Here is a 24,796-nt window from a genome sequence, read left to right as displayed (position 1 = left end):
TAGGTTCAGAGGGGATCTGACAGAAGTATTTAAAATCATGAAAGGCCCAGACAAAGTGGAGAGAAACTTCCCATAAGTGGAAGAGGTGAGAACCAGAGAGCATTGAGTTAAGGTAATTGGCAAAAAAACCAGAATTACTTCAAGTTTTTAATGCAGTAACTAGGATCCAGAATGCACTGGCAGAAGAGATTCTGGAGACTAATTCAATGGTGGCATTCAAAAAAGGAACTGATAAGTACTTAAGTGTATTTTTAAGACTGTTTTAGAGAGGGCTGGGGGTTGGGACCAGCTGGATTACTTTTGTGCAGAGCTGAATGGCCTCCTTCCATGTTGTAACCTTTCTATAATTTTGCTTTGTGTAAAGCTACAAATATATCATTAGGAAAGAGACAGCTAATGTAAATATTGCTGCTTTAGAGGATGAGAACATGGAATCGTATTTAGGCCTTAACTACCTAGTCTATTAATGATTTAGTAGATTAGACCAAGTGTTAATTTAGTCAAATTGGCTGATCTTATAAAAGATGGGAAAGCAATTTAGGAGAAGGGCAAAGTTTGCAGAGGAATATGGATGGGTTAATTGGTTGGGTAAACATTTGGCAGATGGAGTATCATGAGGGAAAATTAGTTTATTTTTTTTTAGCAAGAATGTAAGTTTAAATGCAGAATGGCTGAAGAATGCTGCTGTAAAAGGGAAGTAAACGTTTTCATATGTACGCGAAACCCAAAGTTCACTTGCAGGGATAGTAAGTAATAAGGAAGACAAATGAAATATTTGTTATTACCAGGTAGATTGAATATGAAAGTAAGAAAATCTTGAGATAGCAGGGTATTGGTGCTGCAACACCTGCAATACTGTATATAGTTTTAGTCTCATTTAAGGGGGGGGGGGGGGAAAGATATACTTTGGAGGGAGTTCAGAGAAATATTACAGTGTTGATTCCTAGGTTATGAAGAAATGTTGAGGCTATATGTGGAACTTAGAAGGATTGGATGTCAATTTACTAAACTGATTTGACAGAATAGATTCTGAGGACGTTTCATGTTGGAGTTTTGAACTAGAGGGCAGAGTTTCATAAATATGGGTATGCCCTTTTAAGAGAAAAATGAAGAATTTCTTCCATGTGGTTTGTGAATCTTTTGTATTCTCCATCCTAGAGAGCTATGGGGGTTCAGTTTTCAATTTATACAAGGTTGAAAAACATTTTTGATTTGTAGGAGAGTTGAAGATTATGGGCATCAGACAGGACAGGAGAGATTGAGGCCAGGATCAATCAGCCAAAATCTCAATAAATGGCAGAGCAAGCTTGTATGGTTTGCATTCTTGTTTTGTTTTTATTCTTTAGACTTAAAATGAAAGGTTTAGAGCAGTTAGGAATATTATGGATACAAGCATTGAGGTCTTCAGAAAATTAGGTGCCTGACCTGTCTGGAAATGTAATAGACTGGAGGGGATCTGGCCCTTCATTGTCACCTGCTGTTATCTCAAACTGGAGTCTTGTAGGCTATGAATACTGGCCTTTTCTGTGATCCTACATGAAGATTAAAATAAGTAATTCCCACCTGTCAGTGTAGACTAGGATTTTTATTGTGAGTCTTTTATCTGCTGTCAGCTTTGGTTCAGTGTTGCCAATCTTTAAACCAAGATATGGATTCAAGCCATATTGAGAACATGATCTAAGCTGATGCTCTAGATATGCTATGATGGAAATCACAGACCTGAGGCTTGCTTAAGAATAAATTTAATGGGACCTATTTGAGTAGGCCCTTTCCTGCTAAATCCAACACTGGGAACTGGCTTTAGGAAGGTGCACTTTTAAGTAAAAATAAACGCCTCTTCAAACAACTTGTTACTTATGTTACTGACACTCCTTGCGATCAGCAGTGGGACAAAAGACTTGAATATGCTAAACATTAAGGCCAATTCTATTGCACACGATAACTTGAGCCTTATGCACAGTAGGAACAATGGTAGGTTCTCAAAATAAACATTAAGCTGCCATGCTCACCACCTTTAATGAGTTGTCTTCTGAGCCAAAGAATTTCTATGCTTGGGTAATTATTTGAAACAATTTGCATATTTTATACAGTGGCACCTTATTTCCTGTGTTTTATTCCCCTTTTCAGGTGCCACAGTTGTGCGTGATGCCACTGGAAGTGTGAATGATACCATAAGTTCCTCCACAAACTGTAATGGTTCAGCAGCCTGTAAACTGGGATATGATTTCTCCATTTGTAATACACAGACATGCAATTTTGGTTTAATGAATAACTTCCAGGTAGTTTCTTCTTTCATTCACAGAATATAGAAATTGCTGGTGAGGTTAGCATTTATTCCCTGCTCCTAGTTGTCATTTGAAGGTGATGAACCATCTTGAGTCACTGCAGGTTTATGGTGAAGGATCAACTGTGGTGTTGTTGAGCAGGGAGTTCAAGGATTTCTTTGAAGGCAAGGTATTTCCAACTCAGATGGTGTGACTTTCGGTAGAACATGGTAGAGATAGTGACCTAATCCATCTGCAGTGTATGTGAGATTTAATTGGCTAAATGACTGCCGTCTTTGACATATATTTCTGAAATTCAATTCATCCAAGTGCTCTTCCTCCTAATTTAATTTAAGATTTAAAGAATATTTCTTAGCTATCAGGTAGAAAGTTCAATTTTATTTTCAAATGCAATGAAGGGAATTTTGTTATATTCCCACTTCTTGACAAAATATGCTGCTGTTTAATTTGTTTAACCTGATGACTTCAACTGACTCAATCCCCTCTAGGATGAATAGCTCATTATGGAAGAGATTAACAAACTTGAAATTGGTATTTAGCAAGCTGCTGCAATAACTTTAACCTCTCTTCCATATTTTAATTAAAGGGATAAAAAAAACTGTATAAAATGTTTCAAAAACAAAGCCCCAGGAATTTGATTGTGTCTATGTTTGAGCATTGTAGGATAGATTTGAGGTGTAAAATTGATCAAAGCATAAGATGCCAGCAGCTTCCATAAGTCTGTGTCTGTGCACTGAGTATATGAACTGTATGGATGGCATTTAATCCTGATAAGCAATTCTAAATTGGAGACTTCCTTTTGAAATTGATTTCAGTAGAAGTGTGGGACTTATGAAAACAGTAATTCTTCTGCAGAGCTAATGGGTAAATAATTGACATCCTATGCTCCAACACAAGGAAAGTGAAGCACAGGTTCCCTGTGTAGGCCCAATTTCTGTGCCTCTTTCAATTTGCTGTAAAATTTCAAGCCCAAAGTGAGTCCCAGAAAGTACCCCACTTATGGTGCCAAAATAAAGCACCAGTGGAAAGAATTATCCAGAGGGTTAAATGCCCAGAGTTACATCCCCGGTACCAGTGCTGCAATTGATGACTTCACTCATGAAATGCAATGTAAACTTTTCCATAACAGGGCAGATTTGGGAACACTTGAGATACTGGGAACTGGCACATAATGCAGTTAACATCTTGACTCGTTTTGTAGGTAATGAGCATGGTGTCTGCGTTTGGACCGCTCATCACAGCTGGAATCTTTTCAGCTACTCTTTCTTCTGCTCTGGCCTCTTTAGTCAGTGCACCCAAGATTTTTCAGGTAAGAAAAGTCATTTTTTTAATTATAAAATTTTATAACATAAACCATTTTTATGCATTTATTAACACTTCTCTGAACCTGTAAATTTGTAATAAATTGACATCAAAAAGAATTCATTTATTGCATGCAGTTGTTAGAACAAATGAGGTTTGCAATTTTAATAGAAGCATGTTGAGTTATTCCTTAGGCATTTGTAATAATACCAGAAAATTTGTTCCAAAGGATAAATTGAGAGATGTTTGTTATTTCACATTTGTAAGATATAAGAAATTCACTGCCAATTTAAAAACGAAGCAGTTGTGCGCTGGCGTTGAGTTTTGCTTCTGTTTCTGAAGGATCTGTTTTTGCATCTCAAAACAATTGTGCAGGTGTTAGCATTGAAGCCCTTCTATCAAAGTGATTTTCTGATAAATAGAGTACATAGATTCTGTGTTTCCTCTTAGTAATTTTCATTTGGTTTGATTTAATCAGCATCTTGATGACAAATAATTGCAGGCTCCTTGGATATCTTCCAAAGTTCAGTGTGGTAGAGTTAACAGTGCTTTTTGCAGCATTTATCTTCATAAAAACTAATTCACTGGGTGCCTGCATATGTTTCCTGGAGCGTAGGAACCTTAGGAACATTGATGTACAGGGGGACCTTGGGGTGCAAGTCCATAGCTCCCTGAAAATAGCAACATGTGAATATGGTGGTAAGAAGGAATATGCTTGTCTTCACCAGTAAGGGCAATGAGTGTAGAAGTTTGGAAGTCACGTTGCAGCTGTATAAACTTTGGTTAGGCCATATTTGTAGTATTGTGTGCATTTCTGGTTGCCTTGTTACAGGAATGATGTGGAGATTTTGAGGAGAATGCAGAAAAGGTTCACCAGAATGTTGCCTGGATTAGGGTATTAGCTATAAGGAGAGATTGGACAAATTTGGATTGTTTTCTCTGGAGCATCGGAGGCTGAGGGGTGACTGATAGAAGTATATAAAACTGAGAGGCACAGATAGGATTGATAGTCTTTTTACCACGGTGGAAACGTTAAATACTAGAGGGCATAGCTTTAAGTTGAGAGGGGAAAATTTTTAAGGATACTTACGAGGCTTGTTTGTTTTAGGCAGGAAGCGGTAGTTACCTTGAATACGCTGCCAGGGGAGGGGGTGGAAGCAAATATGACAGCAGCATTAAAGAGGCATTTAGACAGGCACATGAACAGGCAGGGAATGGAGGGATATAGACCATGGGCAGGCAGATGTACTGTACTGTTTTATGTTCACCCTCTGATCCATGCTGCACAATCTTAACAATCAAAGACGGTAACTGGTACCAGGGGAAGAAAAAGGAGACGTGGATCTTTGGGCTATTAGGCAGAGCCTGAAGAGCAACAGGAGGAAAGGAGGCCAGCAGAGAGGTACTTGGATGGCCAAGTACCATTCTGGTGTACTTGGCAATACAGCCTCATCTCCCACGGAACTGATATGAGGGACTCAGCCAGTCAAGGAAGTTCTGAAGAAGGGTCACTGATCTGAAATTTGACTGGTTTCTCTTTCCGCAGGCACTGCTTAACTGTCTGAGTTCTTCCAGCATTTGTTTTTATTTCAGATTCCAGCATCTGTAGTTTTATTTGTTTTCCTATTACATGGTGGAATCAGCTGAGTACAGAGAATGAAAAAGGAAATAGACTACCAGTTAAGTGGGAATCTAAATATAAGCATTTCAACAGTGAAAGAGTTGTCAGAAATGCTGTAGTTAAAATGGAGGTCTGTCGGTGAAGGCAATCTTCCATTCCTCCTCAGATGACATTGCTGCTGCCAGGTGAATCAAAGGTTGCAAATGTCACACCCTTGCCCAAATGGTGGAGGATACTGGCAATCATTCACTGATGGAATTATAGTTCAGTCAGTTAAATGTGGCATTGGGGAAACTTTTTTTGGAAATGAAGAGGATGAAAATTAACACCCTCCGTTAACTTGACAAACTAGAAACAGTGCAGAGCTATTAAGGCAAACCATGTTTGACAATTAATTTGAAGTAACAGAGCAGATGAAATAGGAATGATGTATTGTGTTGTTACTAAGCATTCTGTGTGAGAATGAGCTATTCTTGATATAGTCGTGGCTTGAATTTGCATTTTTAATTTTGGTGTAGGTTGGATTTTTTGATTTTAACGTTTGGCAAAATTGATTTGTTATTAAGGCTTTTGTCTAATGTACATCAAATTTTGGTGCAACCAAACTGAAATAACACACAGCTTTAAATTTGCATTATTTTAATTTATTTTTTGAGATTTGGGCATCACTGGCAAGGCCAGTGTTTATTGCCCTAGAGAAAATGGTAATGAGCTGCTGCCTTGAACTATTGAAGTTCCTCTGGTGAAGATACCTCCCAGGATTCAGTCTAAGTGATAACGGAATGGCGGGTTAGACTTTGCAACAATGAAGGAGCTCAATATATTTCCAAGTCAGGATTGTGCATGACTTGCAGAGGAAAATGTAGGTGTTAGTGTTCCAATGCATCTGAAGCCCTTGTCTGTCTTGACAGTAGTTTGTGAGGTTCCATCAGAGTAGTCTAGGTAATTGCATGTATTTTGTATGTGATACCTACACCAGCCACTGTATGCTGGTAGTGGAGGCAATGAATGTTTAGGGCAGTGGATGGGATGCCACTCAAGTGATGACTGATTTGGTGATCAGGTTATTTCATTGCTATATTCTTCTGAACAGGACATATCTAATGAATTTTTCCCATTGTCTGGAAGATCCCAGTGCTGTAATTGAACAAAGTAGCATTTGTATTGAATTGAATTGGCTGAAGGCTGACTTTGATGTCAAGGATCTCAGAAGGAAGATGATGGATCACTGACTTGGCACTTCTGAACATAGCTGTGAATTCACAGCTGGGTGCTATCAATGTTGAGAATGTTTTAGGCGGTTCCTACTAATGGCTGTTTAATTATCCATCACTATCTGCAGCTAGATGAGATGGCAGCGGAACTTTGATCTGTTGGCTGTGAGAGATATATTGAGAACATTACCAATAAAGTATTGCTCGAGGGGGAATTGCATATTTGTACAATTTCTATGCCATGCATTCCAATATTTTTCCCCATTTTGGCATGGTACCATGAACAGGTTACTACAACTAGATCAACATCAAGGGTAATGGCTACTTTTTTTTATTACTATGCTTGCAAAGCATTGCTAATTACTTTCAAAAGTGTTTGGCAGTTTTTGCTCCAAAGGCTCTTGCAGAAATGGCTCATTAATCCTGAATGTGCCATTGTTCATAAATATGAGTAACTTTTTATTTCTTCCTCCTTTCTTTTAATTAGTTGCTAATTGTGACATCTGAAAGAATGTGAAGAGGTATGACATTAGTGTGAGGCAGGTGAAGTGAATCTTTGCAGAAATTGGATCTATATATAATGAGTGTTATCGGGGAAAAAAGTACATTACTGGGATTGTTAGCTGCCCAGAGAAGTCTGGTATTTGTTCAGAAGTCAAAATGAGAACAGTTTGTAGAATTCTGAAGCTGGAGCCTTGGTGATAAGCCGGTGAACAAGGGGCTAAAGAATTTAATTCCTATTGCTGATTGGAAGACAATTTCATTTTCTGGTGACGCTTTCGATCTCATTTTCTCACCAAGTTCTTGAAATACTATGTTTGATGTAAAAGCTCACTCTGCATTTCTTTAAAAAAAACTTTTTATTTATACTGCATGGTAACAGGCCCATCCAGCCCAATGAGTCCGCACCACCCATGTTAACCTACCTGTACGTCTTTAGAATGTGGGAGGAAACTGGAGCACCCAGAGGAAACCCACACAGACGTGGGGAGAATGTACAAACTCCTTACAGAGAGCGACAGGATTCGAATCCTGATTGCTGGCGCTTTAATAGTGTTGCGCTAATCGCTACACTACTGTCTCCTACTTGAAGTGTTACTTAATTCATTCATGGGGTGTGGGTGTCATTGGCAACAGAAGCATTTTGTTTTTTCCCCTCTCTACTACCTTGAACTGATGCAGTCAATGAAGTAACAATTCTTTACTAGTGTTTGTTAGGGAGCTCGAGGATCTTAACCCAGCAAAGAAAGAACAGTGGTAGTTTTCCAAGTCAGTATGGTGTGTGACAGAATGAATGTATTCACATGAGCTGCTGATAAGAGTCTGCTTCCTTGGGAGTTGGCAAGTTGATTAGTGTATTCTGACAGATGAACACACTGCAGCCACAGTGTGCTGGTGGAGGGAGCAAATGTTTCAGGTGCCATATGCGCTGCTTTGAATGTTGTTGGAGCAGCATTTGTCCAGGCAAGTGGATTGATTCCATATATTCCTGACTTGTGCTCTGTTGGTGGAAAAGCCACTTTGAGAATCAGAAGACGAATCGTGTATCAGTCTTTTAACTGCATCAGCCACACAAACTGGCTTCGAGATCAGGTCAATCTCTGATCAGTGGTGACCCCATTTTTCTTACACCCATGTGCCTAAGAGTCCCTATTGTATCATCCTCTACCACCACCCCCGTCAGTGCAGCCGAGGCACCCGCCACTCTGTGTAAAACAAAACTTCCCTCCACTCACCTTAAACGGATGTCCTCTGGTGTTGGCCATTGTTGCCCTGGGAAAAATGTGCTGGCTTGTCCATTATCTATGCCTCTCATAATCTTATACACCTTGATCAAGTCACTGCTCATCCTCCGTCACTCCAAAGAGAAAAGCACCAACTAACTTAACCTTTCCTCATAAGACTAGAGAAGAATAGAGAATCTTCCTCGTAAGATTAGAGAACATTATATTCGATCTTGTGTCTTTGCACATTCACTTAACCTGATTATAAACTTGGAAGTGTGGGCTGCAAAAGGCTTTAAAGCTAGCTTTGTATCATCAGCAAATTTGGAAATACAACGCTCAATCCTCTTTCCCAAATCATTGAAATAGACTGAAAACCTGGGGTCACAGCACTGATCCCGATATCACCCTACTGGCCATAGCCTCTTAACCTGAAAATGACCTGATTATTCCTACTATTTTCTGTCTGTTTACTAATCCTTAATCTACGCCCGTATCCCCTCAGTTCCACATGCTCTAAATTTATTCAGTAATTTATTTTAAGGTGCCAGAAAAGCCTTAAATTCCAAATGCACCAGATCAACTGGTTCACCATTATCTGTTTCTGCCAGTTACAGCCTTAAAAAAAAAAGCTAAACCTGGAAAAAACAAATTTCCTTTTCATAACTCCATCCTTCTACGTTGACTCCACCATGTTCTTTTATTAAGTGGTAACAGGTGCTTTGTTACCACTTAATAAATTTCAGCGTTTTCCCTACTACTGATGTTAGGAGAACTGATCTCTAGTGTCTAGTTTTCTTTCTTTCTCCTTCCTTAAATAATAGGAATTCTTTTCCATTTCTAATATGTGGAAATCATTCTTGAGTCCATGAAAGCTCACAACCAATGCATCCATTGTCTCCGTAGCCACCATGCCAATGAATAGTTTTGAATAATTATGGAATGATACTAAACCAGAATAATAGACTCGAGTTTGGAAGTCGAGAACCAGGATAACTCATTTGCGAGAGGAAGTGAAGGGACCAAGACATGGGTAATGGGATAGACTTAGTAAAAAGCTCTGACCATATTACTTCATACAACATTTCAAAAGCAAAAATCTTTTTTTCTAGTTTCTTTTCTCCTCCACTGAGAATTTGGATTTACTGTGGTTAACATGGTTGACTGACTTTGCCCTCATACAATTTTACTTCATTATAAACTCTTTGACTTGTATCTGTGTTCTTGTACCCCTGAAACTGAGTGGTGCAAAATACTAACACATTTGGAGATGGAAGATATAAAAGGCAAAAGGGACAAATGAGTTTTTGAGAATTTTATTTTAAATATTCTCTTGTTTTAAAAACAGTTTATAGATTTTTTTAGAAAACACATGCTTTTGTAATATCCTAGTTGAAATTTTGAGGCACAAGTAGGATTTGATAGCCAATTTCATTAAAATGAATTAAATAGCAAGGGACAAACATTTTCATAAAAACATTTTTATCAAAAGCTTAAGCAACTTGTGGAATAAATTACCAAGAATATCCATGGAAGTAACTCCAGAAATGATGTTTCTGGATATTGAATAAGAATGAGTGGCATGGTGAAAAAGCTGGTAATCTCTTGGGACACTATGGCGTTTATATAGCTAAAACTGCTGCTGATCTAAAATTCTTCTCTAGAAATGGGTTTGGTGTTAGGTTGTGAATAACTGACTTTATCTTCTCTACAGGCTCTCTGCAAGGATAATATTTATAAGGGGCTGTATTTCTTTGGGAAGGGATATGGGAAGAATGGTGAACCAATTAGAAGCTACATCTTAACGTTCTTTATTGCTGTTGCATTCATTCTGATTGGTAAGTGAGGCTTTTTTAATCCTTCAAATTGTTCTTAAAATCAGGCTGGCATTTACATTTCTGGAAACATTTTAAGCTTTAAACAGTTCACAACCTTATTGGAAACTTGCAACTTCCTGGGCTAAAAACAAAAAAAAATATGGGAAGTACTCAGCGTCTGTGGAGCAAGAGCTAGAAGTTTTTCTCTCATGCCTTGAACTTGAAAATAATCTTATTAAAGTCTGTCACATTTCTGTTACTGAATTATTGGTATTAATATAAAATTTTACGTACAATTTAATGAGTTTTTTTAAAAAAGACACCAATGTTTGAGTTATTTTACTCCCTATGGGAAACACTAGTATTAAAGAACTTCAAAATCATCTGAATGCAAGACAATTTTCCAAACAATGCACAAATTGTAATGATGTAATCAATTTAACACAAGTTTCCAGGTGAGTTAATGTCAATTTTTAAGCTGTATAGACTTTGTGGTGTAAGATTTCTGAGTACCCAACTGTTATTTATGGCATTCAATTTGACCAAATGTTACAGTAGTGTGGTGCCTAAAATTTGATCCTGGCAAGATTGTGCACCACATTGGCCTTAATGACTGGAGTAGTTTGTTCCTAACAGAACTAGTTTTTACTTGTGCTGAAGGCAAAACCTGAACATCATTTAAAAGTTTGCAGATCATAGCCACAATTCTGCACAACTCTCCACAAAACAAACTTCAAGTAGACTGACCTAAACTGGGATGTTTAGGTCAGTCACCACATCCTCAAGTGATTTCAGCAAATTACCCCTCAAATTTAAGTGGCCAGAAATGCCAGAAGAAATCTTGCAAAAATCAAACTGGTTTCACATTTACCAAATGAGAAGTGAGTGGGGGAAAAAACAGGAGAAGACTCCAAGAGGTGCCACCAAAAACCTTAATGCTGGTTTCAGAGGAAGGCACTCTAATCACTTCTTGCTTGAGCAATGTTTATACTGGCTGCCTTTCTACAAGGGAGTCCTCACTCACATTTTGACTTTTGAAAGTCTCAAGTACAAGCTTGCATAAGTGCCTACACTGCTTGCAAATTGTAGGACACCCTCATTCTTGCAAACCTTGTCTCAAGATCCTCATCTGTGCCCATGATAGAATCCACATACAGTATGACAATTTTTTTGACTGCAGTGCAGCATTGATTAACATTTGGGATCAAGGGGGAGCTAGCCAATTGGATACAAAATTGGCTTGGTGGTAGGAGTCAGGGTGGTAGTGGAGGGTTGCTTTTCAAATTGGAGGCCTATGACCAGCGGTATGCCATGGGTTGATGCTGGGTCCACAGTTTGTCGTCCACAGTAATGATTTGGATGAGAATGTAGGTGGTATTAGTAAGATCGCAGACATTAAAGAAGGTTATCTAAGATTAAAACAGGATCTAGATTAACTGGGAAATGGGCCAAGGATTGGCAGATGGCATTTAATTTGGACAAGTACAAAGTGGTACAAGTTAAATCAGGGCTGGATTTGCACATTAAATGACAGGGCCATGGAGAGTGTTGTAGAACAGGAAGACCTAGGGGTACAGTACACAGTTCCCTGAAAGTAGCAACACAGGTAGATGGTGTTTGGCACACTTGCCTTCATTGGTCAGGGCAATGAGTACAAGAGTTGGGACGACATGTCACAACTGTACAAGACATTGGTGAGTCCACACTTGGAGTATTGTTTGCATTTCTGATCACCCAGCTCCAGGAAGGATGTCATTAAGCTGGAAAGGTGCAGAAAAGACTCACAATGTTGGCAGGACTGGTGGGCTTGAGTTACAAGCAAAAGTGGATAGGCTGGGGCTTTTTTGTTCTTGGAGCATAGGAGGCTGAAGGATGACCTTAGAGATGTATAAAGTCAAGAGAGGTGTAGATAAGGTGAATTTTCAATCTTTTTCCCAGGGTAGGGAGCCTAAAACTAGAGGGCATAAGTTTAAGGTGAGAGAGGAAGGTTTAGGGTGAGAACTAAGGGGCAAGATTTTCCCCACACAGTGGTGGGTATGTGGAACAAGCTGCCAGAGGAAGTGATAGAAGTGGGTGTAGTTACAACATTTAAAATAAAATCGTTTGGACTCTATGACTCTATAACAAAAAGCTCAACCACCAAAGTGGAGAACCTGATATTTTTGTTCAGTGTGTCTTTACGTTTGCATATGAAATGGCTCCAAAATTACAGAGACTTGTAGAAGCAACTTCCTGCCAGTAAAAGCTCAAAATCATGTGGAGTTTTGAAATAAAATGATAGCCTATTGTTGGAAAAGTACTTGAATTTTAAGATGTATCTTGATGAAATCTAATATGTTACTTCCATTTTTTTTTAGCTGAACTGAATACTATTGCACCTGTTATCTCAAACTTTTTCTTGGCCTCATATGCACTTATCAACTTTTCATGTTTTCACGCTTCATATTCGAAAACTCCAGGTCAGTAATTTATATATAGACTGCAACTGAGTATAAACTACAGGGCCTCAAAATCTTATGTTATTGAAATTTCAGCATCATTTTAACATTCAAGCACTGTATTCTGATACGAATTACAAGTTTGGCAATTTGGCATAAGTTGGCATCTTGAACACATTTACATTGCTTATTTTTAAGATGTTGTTTTGCAGCATAAATGCAAGTGTGAATCCACTATCAATTGTTTTAACAGGGTGGCGTCCTGCATTTAGATTTTATAACATGTGGCTCTCGTTACTTGGAACTATTTTGTGCTGTGCAGTCATGTTCGTCATCAACTGGTGGGCAGCTGTAATCACAGTTACAATTGTGTTATTCCTTAATATTTATGTTATATACAACAAACCAGGTGAGAAATTTTGCTTCTGATGAATATGCAAGGTGTGATGACTTGAGTGTACCTGTACAAAAGTATTAATTAAAATAGGTTTTCTGGGTTCACTACTGATTTTTCAGCAAATTTGAACTGGAGAGCTGGAATTCTTGGCAGGTGGCATTACACAGGTAGCACATAGCCTTTTGTCTTCCTGGCAGTTGCCTGTTGAGAACATTTAATGCAAGCACTGGTCAAATGACCCAAAGAGCAGCTGATACAAGTTTATTCATAATAGAACTACTGCAGTCATGTTCCAAGGGACAAAGCTACAATCAGTAATGTCAAAAGAAAAATTACACAATATTCCATTGCACAGCAGGTATTGACAAAGGCCTGGAGTGGAACAAAATGGGTATGTCTGAACGTATGGGGTAATTGGCAGGGGTGACAAGGGTGAGGAAGTCCATTTGTCAGTCTGAGCAGGGGTGTGGTGTTGTCAGGCAGAGGTGTTATGAAGAGCAAGTTTTACTTAAAGCATATTATTCTTGAAGTAATTTCACAGTTCTGGTCTTGGTAAGTTTCATAGAACCAGGCCTCAGTCTATTAAAGACACTTGCTTTTCCATGAATGACTGTTGTCTGTGGGCCACATGCATTTTGCGCTGCTCTAGGTCTCCTGAGCACAAAGTCTGGTGTTCCATGGAATTATTCAAGATTTATTCTACGGAGGTTTTTTCTTTCATATCACTGACAGTAACTTTGCCTCTTGGAATGTGTCTACAGTAGCTCTTATGACTTAAAACCATTGACTACCTGCACATATCGAGCACCTACCTACAGTGGTGTATAAGATTTAAAGGAACTGGAAGAAAATTGCATACTTGGAAGTTGCAGACTTGGTAGTTGACATAATGAGCCTGGTTTAACAATGCAGCTCTATTACAGGATGCACACAAAACATTTTGTTATGCTAAAATTTCTTAGTCCACAACATCCCTAAATAAGAAGGGCAACCATTCTCAGAATGCATATTTTCTATGGGTTACATGTTAGAACAAGCTGTGCTGGAAGTTGTCAATTCATGTGTCCATAGAAATTCGGTTTAATTCTTATTCTTATGCCGCTTCTAAGGAGGAAAATAAGATTAACAGAGGGTTTGGTGTTGTGAAAGTCCAAATCAAGCTGTTGATAACAGACCTGTTCAGTGAAGCAAATATCGACAAGAAGTCACTACAACTAATAACTGATTAGCTCATTGAACTTTTCCATATTGATTCTCAAATGGATCAGTGTGCAGTCCAAGTGCCATCATGCTGCGGGTGGCATGAAGCTTTCTTTGTAGACTTCCTCTGTGACCATCCAGTGCTTGTTTTGCACTCTATTAAAATGGATTTGAAGATCAAAGACTTTGGTGTTTCCTTTTACATCCCTGCCTGGGCTATGCCCATTCTTCTGTGGCTGATACTGTAGCTGCTCTTGAAAAGTGACCCAGTCACACCATTTGTGACATCTAGTCAAGCTTTTGATCAAGCTTTGATCAACTTTAGTTCATGCCTACTTATCTTCTAGTTTCATCTTAACTTAGAACAGAACTTTTTCATTTTAATGGTGTATTTTTCCATTTGGTATGAGATCTAAGCTCATGAAGTAATGAAAATGAGAAAATGCAAATAAATTTGGTGCAAGCAGCTTGCCAACCTCATCTAGTGCAATATGTGAAGTTCTTTGAACATTCATGATAATGTTTAATCAATGACAAGTGATGATTTCAAATGATAACTTTGCTTCTGTTTGTTATACTGACTCTAAAAAAAAATTCTTTTAACAGAGGTGAATTGGGGCTCTTCAAAACAAGCCATGTCTTATGTTACTGCATTACAAGATGCTCTTTCACTGACTGGGGTGAATGATCATATTAAGAATTTCAGGTATGATGGGAGCAAAATAATGAATATTGACTTCTAGATGTTAGGTCCTTGTAGAGATTCAACCTGGTTCCTTTTTAAATGTAGTTGAAGTCAAGTTGAGCTGCTTAGAACATAGTTGAGGTTTATGGAAGGAGATTGTGAAAATTTTGAGGTTAAAATCTGCCATCTATTGCCTCCTTGGTTTCTCAAAATCAATGTCTTTGGCAAACTCATGTTGTTGAATTTTGACCACAACCTGGGAGTGGGTGATACTCTTGATTAATTTTGAAAGTTTAAGAAATTGGTGAGGGATAATTTGATAAAGCTCTTACTGACTAGTTAAATCTAGAGTAAAATACTGTTAATTCAACACGCTCAGGCCTTTGGTGCCAGACCAGATTTTCTGGATTATAGGATAGATATTTTCTTGATACTTTAACACACTTTTAATTTTATTTTTGACACAATAACATTTAGGTTAACCTAGTACGTTTCAACAGACCGTGGGAAACAGAACTAGGTAAGTTTCAAGGGAGTGCAGGAACTGGGACACCAGCAAATAGAATGGAGTGCAGGAATTGTGGCCCTGGCGTGTGGAACAGAGAGCAGGAATCAGGGCCCTGGTGAATGGAAAGCGAGTGCAGGAATTGGGGGCCACATCAAGTGGTTGGGGAATGTTGGAACTGGAGCCCAGGTGAGTGTCAGTTTTCGAGCATGGGTACAAGGGTCTTGGCGAGTGCACGGAATGCGCTGGGTTCTCTGAGTGGAAATTGCATGTGTCACCTGGTGAGCCAGATGCTGATACAGTGGGACTTCTGAATGGTCAGATAGCAGATTGTCAGAGTTTTACTATATGCAACAAAAATTTAAGGTCTGAAAAATCACTTCAGATTTTCTGTGACATGATGGATTACAACTATTGGTAAATGATTTGCAGATAACATTTAATTGTCAAGTAAATTGATTTAAAAAAAATTGTAAACATGTTTGGAGAAAAATGAAGGTTAAAAAGCTGAGAACTTAATGAAGTAGCAAAATCATAAAAACTCATTCAGCCAGCGTTAGTGACATGTGAAGCAGACATTAATATTCCTGAGTTATTCATTTAAGATGATTTAAGTTGATGTATTGCTGTTTTTAAATGCAAGGAGATGCTGTATAATTACTAGTATGATTAGAAATGTGAGTCTTTAAAACTGGTGGGGGAATGGTATCCAGTCCCTTGTCTATCTTGATAAACATATTGTGTTTTAAGTCCAGTTACTATTTTTCTATCAAAACAGCTGTTTTCTTGACTACGAGGGACATAACAGCATTTGAGGTTCTAGACATTATGCAAAGTACTGCACTGAGCAGCTTATCAACTTATGTAATTCCCAGATTCCTAATAGTTCTGCATTTTTTTTAGTATTTCTAACTGAGAGGGTGTTTTAATTAAGGGAAAAAGAGCATTCCTGTGTATGGTTTTGCCTTTCTCTAATGGTTTTCGTTTGTGTTAATGGCAATACTGACAACTTCAATGAGCAGGCAGTCTACTTTCAGTTGAGTTCTGTCCTTGCACACATGGACAGGGTAGTACCAGCTGTAAGACATAGAGATGCTGTTAATTATAGTCCAGCACATTAGTGATCAAATTCAAAAAAGAATTATTCCCATCAAGCCTGGTTTGGCAACTGTTAAATACTCTAGTAACAGACTAGAAACAAAGCAAACTAAAAGATTTATTTGCAGGTTGAGCAATACAGAGAACTAGCAAAGTGCAAACACTTAAGAGAACCATACTATACCAGTCAGTTTTTAGACCATACAAGACAGATTATCAAGTTGCAAAATCTTTTGAAACAGGCTGTCTTTTGTAAATAACACAGTATAGTATTGGTTTGACTTAGGAATACACCTAAAAATCCACTAGTGGAATTTCCCTCAATCTTTGGATTAATTGCAAAAGTATATTTGAGCAACATTTCTACTGCTGTTTCTCTGGTGTTTTCAGCTCAATTTCCTGATTCAGAATTAATTAAATATTCCAGGTGGGTCCCTGCTAAAAGCATCACTTTGTCTATTATATGGGAGGCAAATTTTACATATTGGTCAATACAAGGGTATAAGTCTGCAAAGCAGAGAAATAATTTGTGTGTGTATCCAGAACAATGTGGGTCATTATTAGTGGGTAGCTGCAGAGTTGGGAAATGGAGCAGGGGCTGGGGATAAATGAAGCAGCAGGATGTAGAAAGGTCCAAACATTCCTATAGCCTGATTTCTCTTAAGCTACCTTTTGCTTTGCTCCAGTTGCCGCAGACCCTTTTAATGCCTGTCTATGCAGACATGGTCTCTGATGGTTAGAACAGGAAGGTCATCCTGCAGAGACTCAAACCCTATTCTTTTCAGTTCTATGTAGTGGGATACGGATGTTAAGCCCACTGCATTAACTATTTTCTTTTTATTGTATAAGAAGAAAATAATTAATAACAGATTCTGGTAGTTAGATTTTCTCAGGTCCTGGGGTGCCTCCCAACTGCTCATTGTATTTCACCATTAATAAAAATCTAAGTTTCACTTGCAAAAAAAAATCATTCCCACTGAACATATTAGTGATTTATCAATAATGTTAGCTTTATCTTTGAAGGGAGGCTAATGACTATATGCACCTTGCAAACTAAGATTAATAATATACTTTGTAATGCATCACATTGCCAATATGATAAGCTAATTCCATCTGCATTGTGATTATTGCATTTGATCTGAGGATATAAGCAATTACACTTCTGAGGAAAATGTATAGAAGTTAATTTAAAGGAAAAATGAGTTGATGGGCTATCCATTCCCTCTGATTTTTTTTTAAAAAACTGTTTGTGGTAGGTGAGGCTGAATTACCAGTCAGAACAAAATAAAATGAATTGCCAGTCAGTGCAGTAACAGTCAGTCAGGTCTGCTGAGGAAATGCAATGCTGCAAAGTTGAGACCAAGAAAGTTATGGTGTGATACTTTTAACTAGTGTTAATGGAGCCACTGCGTTCTAAAGATGAACAAGAGCAATGCACGTGAAATTTGAGCTTGACTGACTGCCAAATTTATTGGAAGCTTTGTTCTTTGTATGAATGCCAGTTTGTTACTGTAGATGATCACAGAGATTATGGATGAAGAAATTGGCCCTCTTGCTTAATGTATCCAAAGATCTTAATATCAGCTTCCCATTACAGCATCTGTTTGTTCTACAAATTATTCATATTTTTAAAAAATCACTTTTAAAATCCAGCAGATAACTTTATTAAACTTTTACTCTTTTTTTTCCTCTTTCCTCCACCACCCCCACCCCCCACTCCATCCCACTCCACATAGGCCACAGTGCATTGTATTGACAGGATCACCTATGTCCAGACCAGCTTTGTTGGATTTAACACTTTCTTTCACAAAGAATTTCAGTCTGTGCATCTGTAGTCAAGTGTTTATGGTAATTATGTTTACTGATTTCTCTTGCTTTACATATGATCTTTAAAATATAGAAATGTGTTAAATGTTAATATAATGACAGCAGTTTTTAAGAAATGTCTAATTTCCCCTTGAGCTCATTGTCTTGTTCAAATGCTGTGTGCTAAAGTTTATTGTAACATGTCATGATACAGAACTCTTGGGAGTGGGACTGTGACTGTAACTTCTAAAACTAACACTCATTCAAAATGAGCACTAGTGCTTTGGGCTAGGTGCTGGAGAATGTAGTGTGAGTTGACTTCTGGTTGTGGCACCAGACAAGAATATAGAATGGGATGATGGCCGGTTCCAGTGGAGTTTGTGGACCCTCCAGCAGGGGCAGTCCAGGTCATTATCCAAAGATGAGATTTGAGTGTGTACCCCGTGTCAACTTTCAAATGGTTTCCAGTATCCTACTTCATGTTTAAAGATGGCAAAATCATGTTTATTAGAACTCTTAAATGATGAAGATTCCTGTACTTTTTTTTTAAACTGCTAGTCATTCCCAAATTTCAGGAGGTGGAGGTGACCGTGATTAATACAGATAGAATTGATCCATTGGTACCAAGTTTTTTGATTCAAAGCCTTGCACATTGGGTACCTTGGATGCTGTAATGAACAGCTGTCCTTCTACCTTTAGAAATCTGTGTGCTGATACTTGCAGAACCTACCTCAGTCTCCTAGGCTTATTAACCATTCTCTTTTTCTTTGACTGCTAATAGATCACAAATCATAGAAACATTGAAAACTTAGGACACGAGGAGGCCATCCAACCCATTGTGCCTGCATCAGCAGAAAAATGAATGAACCGCAACCGCCTAATCACACCTTCGAGCGCCTAGTTCCATTTTCAGATTATGGCTCTTCAAGTAGACATCCAAGTACTTAAAATTTCTGCCACCCTCTTGGCCCCAGCATCCATATCAGTTTGTTCCTTGTCTCCTTTCTGATTCTTCTACCAATTACTTTTAATCTTTGCTTTCTTCTTGATCCCTCTACTTTCCTATAACTAGGTCATTTAATTTTATACACCTCACCTGTCTCTTTTCCAGAGAAAACCAACCCAACTTATCCATTCTTTCACCATAGCTAAAATTTTCCATTCCTAGCAACTTCCTCATGAATCTTCCTTGCACTCTCATACAGTAATATCTTTGCTGTACTGTGGTGACTAGCATGCAAATTTAATGAATGTAACAACTCAGATGGATGTTTAGTTTGGAGAAGAAGATTGACTAAAAGTTTGTTTTTTTTTAAGAGGTTTTGATGATCATGGTGAAGATGAAGTTATTTACAGATTTCTTAAAATAGAACACGCAGCTAAAGATTTTGTATGTGAGATTGAATGAGATGGGAAGAATATTTGATCATATAGACATTTTGCATTTATTAAAAGTGCAAGTTCCACTTCCATATGCCTTAGTTGATAAATCATTTCCCTTTGCCTGTCACTACTTGTATGGTACATTCAAAGGGTCTCAGACCTGAAATGTTAACTCTTTTTCCATAGAATCTGCTTGAAGTGCTGAGGTTTTCAGCATTTTCTGCTTTCATTTAGATTTCCTTTGCAGTTTTTTAATCTTCATTTTGGGTTCTTTGTCTCAGTTTCTGAGTTTCATTATAGTGTTAAATAAGTAGAGCTTAGCCCAGATTGTTTTGTATCCAGCAGAATCTGAAAGGAGGAAGTTAGCTGCAAATGGACAAAACATGGACTCTAATGTTTGACCTGTCGTGTTGTGATTGTCCTTTCCAATTTTCTTCAAGTTTTAGTTAACTATTTTATACAAAGATTAAATTTTGTTCAGAATAGAATTTTTTTGCATAATTTAAAATCTGTGCATGCAGTTAGTGCAACACACAAAAAGCTGGAGGAACTCAACGGGTCAGGCAGCATCTATGGAGGGAAAGAGACAGTCGATGTTTCGGATCGAGACCCTTCCTCAGGACTGGATTTAGGAATGATGCAGTTTTAATTCTGTGATTATAAATTTTGTTGAGCCTGAAAAATTGGCTAGTTCAGGATTTTTTCATATTTCCACATAGGTAAGGTAACATCAGGTTTAGCTTTTGCACTTCCAACACGATTGTCAAATATTGAAACATCTGTACACGACAAAGGTGTGTTAATGTTTACAGATGACATTAGTAAGACAAGTATGGCTTAACTTTGTACATCAACAGTTTATTCCCTGTTTTTGTGTTATTGGGCTATGGCAGTTTTTATTAACATTCCTTGATGGGTATGGTGAAAAATTGGTTCAAGTTCCATTCCTGAAGGATATCAAGTGAGACTGACTTTTCTGAAAGTCACAGGGTGAACTAATTGCATTAATGTTCTCTGAACTCTGATGCTCAGGGCTTAATTTACTTATGTTCAGCCACTCGATGGGGCAAAAGCAGAGAATGTTGGGATCACTCATCAAATTGAGCAGCATCAGTGGGAAAGAAAATGAGTTGACATTTCAGGTCAGTGGCATTCATTAGAACGCTAGATGGAGCACTGCAGTTATTATGCAGTTGTGAGTGGGTAGTGGAAAGAGGAAATGAAGGAAAATGGTAAGTTAGATGTTGCCCTGGAATTAACTTGCATATAGTAAATATTCATGGAAAGCTTCAGTATATTTTATGAAACATTTTAAACATCTGAAAATATTTTTTAAAGAAATGCACTCAAAATAATAGGATTGAACTTATCCGTGTTATCATTATAATATTGTGCTTAGGGTTCACGGAAACAATCGGTCAGTGAAATCAATATGAATATGGATAAATACCAGCAATGGTTAACAAAGAACAAGAAAAAAGCCTTCTATGCAGCAGTGGCTGGAGACAATTTGCGAGATGGAGTAAAGTGCTTATTGCAGGTGATTGCTCTAGATCTGTATTAGCAAATCCATTACCAAACATAGTGCAGAGGTACTAAATCTACTGATCAAGTCTTATAACAGCAGGTTTGCTTTTGAAAGATGTGCTCCTTTTAAATTGAGTAGATACGTATCAGTTAATTAGAAAAGATTTTTATATGTAACACAGCTGTAGCATTTATAACTGCTGATAAATGTTCTAAATGCTAACAATATTCTTCCAAACAGGCATTTACAACAAAGGAAGCTGGTGACATTTTTTTGACTGCTTTTAATTGGATAGTTATACTGGTGTTAATGTGAAGGGACTCCCCTGGGATAGCTGTTGAATGCAGAATCAGGAATTGCATTAAACTTCACACATGGGCTCTTCTGTCCAACAGGTCTATTCAGGTGGTTATGCTCACAGCAACCTCCTGTCTTTCTCCCATCCAATCTATATTTAAATGAACCAGTATAATTTGTATGAATCACTACATATGTTGGCACATTCCATGTCCCACTTCCTATAAATCAGAACATTGTTTTAATTTTAGTTAATGCACAACATTTTGCATGTGTTTTTTGTTAATAACAGCACAGCAATTAGGATAATTTAATTGTCAATGTGGCTGCCCCTCCATTCAGGAATGTCAGGACTGATCTTCCACCTCCAAACTAATTCCTTTAATTCTTTATTTCCTGTGTCCTAAAACCTGTTGATCATAGTGCTGAATTCTCAATGCCTGCACTTTAGATTGCAAATTTTAAATATACTGTTTAAGTTTTAATTGGCAGGTCCAGGATAATAGACTTTCAGCATGTACTCAAAAGCCACTTAACAGCCAGTCTCATTGAAACAAAATTTATTCTCCTAAATTCCAGAGGCTATAGGCACATCCTACTTGATCTTTCATTAGAAGAAACCCTCTCATTTCCAGGAATGAACATAGTGGAGTTTTATTGCATCACTCTAGGCAAATATACAGTATTTATCCTTGGTTAAGAGACCTAAACTTTACAGTGTACTCCAGTCTCACCATAAGTGATATTGCAGTAAGATCTCATACTTGTATGCCAAATTCCTTGTTTATTTATATCATCATGGTAATTTAGTGATTCACATCCAAAGTAAGTGTACAGGTTAATTGTGACTGCGTCTAATTTGTATCAGCAGTGTAATTTAACATTCTGTTTGCTTTGTTAATTTACTTTCTTGTGCTAGCCAGTCACATTGAGTGTTGCTTCCACTAAGATTTCAAAGTCTGCTAACTTTCAATTTCAAACCATTTATGAAAAACACCAATTATGTGGCAAGAGATTCTGGTCTTTGAACCTCATTGATTGTTGGGTATTAGATCACCTCCCAGAATTCCCCAGATTTACAGAATCAGCCTTGCAAATATCTTAGAAGGAGTGATTTAGTGGCTAATGCTTGGACTCATTTCTATAGAAGTAGATGTTTCTAAAGATTCCATGCTTTATGAATACAAAGGTCTGATTCCCACTGTCAATTGCAAATCATTGACTGTAAACATGAGCAATAACCAAAGTGCTGGAGGAACTCAGCAGGTCAGGCAGCATCTATGGAGGGAAATAGACAGTCGACGTTTCAGGTCAAGATTCTTCATCAGGATCAATTGGATTGAGTCCTGATGAAGAATCTTGACCTGAAACGTCGACTGTCTATTTCCCTCCGTAGATGCTGCCTGACCTGCTGAGTTCCTCCAGCACTTTTTGTGTATTGCTCCAGATTTCAGCATCTGCAAAATCTCTTGTTGTCTCCAACTGTAAACATGAGATCTCTATACTATGGAAATTATGCCAGTTGTAGCTGCTTTCTCATTTTTACAGGGGAGTTCACATCTTTTTCTAAGATTACCTTCTTGTTTCTTTTAATACATGATCCTTCATCCAGAGTTAGGGAAATAGTTCTAACGTGAATATTTTCTGCTGTGCATCAGCAAAAGTACCGTGTTTTCAGACTCTTTGAAGTAATCTGTGAATCTTTATGAACCAAAACTTGTGCTATGAATACTGTTGCTCAGTATTCCCCTGGAATCTTGAATCTTGTGGCTTGATCAGTTTGCAGTGCTTCAGTTAAATGATTTGTTTATCTAGTTAATCCCTATTATTGTCAGTACATTTGGTTACTGAATAGTAAAATAGGATGTGCTGAAGATAATGTAACTTTCAGAAAGTACACAATGTACAGGATTAAAGACAAATAAGTAAGCATGCATTTAATTTTGTCAGTGCAGCAAGAAATATTTCGTCCACAAATTATTTTAAATGAAATATAAATAAAAAATGAAGACACAATGAATACATCGTGTAATAACTTGTGTATGATCCACAATGTTATTTATCACCAGTCTCATCTTTTTTTAACATAATACTCGTTTCCTTGTGTAATGTAATGGGAAAATGGTCAGTGAAACTGAAGGAAATAAGATGTCTGGGTGAAATCTGAAAGTTTACACTACTAATAATGTTTAATAGGATATAGCTTAACTTGTATTTCACTAGGCTTCTGGACTGGGTCGAATGAAGCCAAATACGCTCGTGATTGGATACAAGAGAGACTGGCATACTATTAATTTTCGGGATGTTGACAATTACGTTGGCATTTTGCAGTAAGTAGTTTTTGATATATTGATTAAAGTTAGTATTCTGTAGATTCTGGAACTAGTGACTTTATTAAGCATTCAGTAATGCTTCGGTATAATGTGAGTCAAGAAAAAATTACTTTGCAGCAAAATGTCTTTGGAGCTCTGTTAAATTTGGTTTTCTTCAATTTCCACTGTTCTTCAGTTGTTACCATTTTCTTCCTCTCAAGAAAATATTTTCTCATTGTTTTCTGCCAATCCAGTCTGAAGATGCATCACATTTGTTACATATTGCCTTTTGTCTACAGCATTTGTCTTTGTTTCCTACATGCAACTCTGTACCAGATTTTCAGCCAGGAATGAAATTTGTGCAAGGGTCAGATTGTTATAAAGGGGTCTGGATCATCTTTGATGCCACTGAGAATGCAGCAAGTGTCATGGGTTTTGTTTCTTGTTGGGTTGTACAAGCAACAGTGTACTGATAACAGTTATCACACTGATCGTCTTTGGAAAACTCAGGTCATCAATAGCTGTCCACACAAGGCATTGTTTCATAACAAGCTGTTATAGCTGTTCATAATGCACAGTTTCTATATCATACCATCATAGCGACAGGTACTTAGCTCGATCTGGAATGTAAATGTGCCTTTGTAATATAAAAGTGCCATCTTCTAGGGATTAAGTGGGCTTTTGGTGAGATCAATTAAAGTAACAATTGTGGACTCTAAATAGCTTCAGATTTTTTTTTAATTTGTTGGGTTTTTCCTTGAGTTAAATATTCATAAAAGAAATATTTAATGATCTTTGTTTAGGCTTGTGATTTCCTCCACCCCCCCCCCCATGGGTTTTCTCCCATAAGACTAAACGTAAAAGTTGAAAATTAAATAGCATTGATGTTAAAGGTCCCAATGCCTTTTCAATTGAATTCTCATATTTTCCTTATTATTTACCGTAATTTTGTAGAAATACCACTGTTTTTTTTTAATAAGTTTCCACTGAATCTGTTAATTTGACTAAAGAAACAAAACTTAACATTTGTAAATTTGCCAACAATATGCAGCTGGGTGAGATTGTGGGTTGTGAGGAGAATACAGAAAAGGCTTCAAGGTGATTTAGTTGAGTGCATGGGGAAGTACCTGGCAGATACACTTATATCGGTAAAAATGAAATTATCCACTTTGGAAGGAAAACAA

General features: G+C 37.6%; 1 protein-coding gene across 2 annotated transcripts in view; it reads left to right on the top strand.

Moving 5' to 3' along the window:
• Window positions 1-24,796, top strand: part of slc12a1 (solute carrier family 12 member 1) — an 83,939-nt gene that overhangs the window by 30,553 nt on the left and 28,590 nt on the right. For both annotated transcript variants that reach the window (XM_052042361.1, XM_052042362.1), the window contains exons 10-18: window positions 2,128-2,279; window positions 3,487-3,594; window positions 9,861-9,984; window positions 12,321-12,422; window positions 12,655-12,810; window positions 14,605-14,704; window positions 18,023-18,134; window positions 20,875-21,015; window positions 23,524-23,630. In XM_052042361.1, coding sequence (XP_051898321.1) covers window positions 2,128-2,279; window positions 3,487-3,594; window positions 9,861-9,984; window positions 12,321-12,422; window positions 12,655-12,810; window positions 14,605-14,704; window positions 18,023-18,134; window positions 20,875-21,015; window positions 23,524-23,630 — 1,102 coding nt within the window. The remainder of the gene's footprint in view (window positions 1-2,127; window positions 2,280-3,486; window positions 3,595-9,860; window positions 9,985-12,320; window positions 12,423-12,654; window positions 12,811-14,604; window positions 14,705-18,022; window positions 18,135-20,874; window positions 21,016-23,523; window positions 23,631-24,796) is intronic.

This window comes from Pristis pectinata, chromosome 32 (assembly GCF_009764475.1).
Source record: "Pristis pectinata isolate sPriPec2 chromosome 32, sPriPec2.1.pri, whole genome shotgun sequence".
NCBI classification, from domain to species: Eukaryota; Metazoa; Chordata; class Chondrichthyes; order Rhinopristiformes; family Pristidae; genus Pristis; species Pristis pectinata.
The sequence above is the reverse complement of the archived record's forward strand: the minus strand, read 5'-3'. Positions and strand labels throughout refer to the sequence as shown.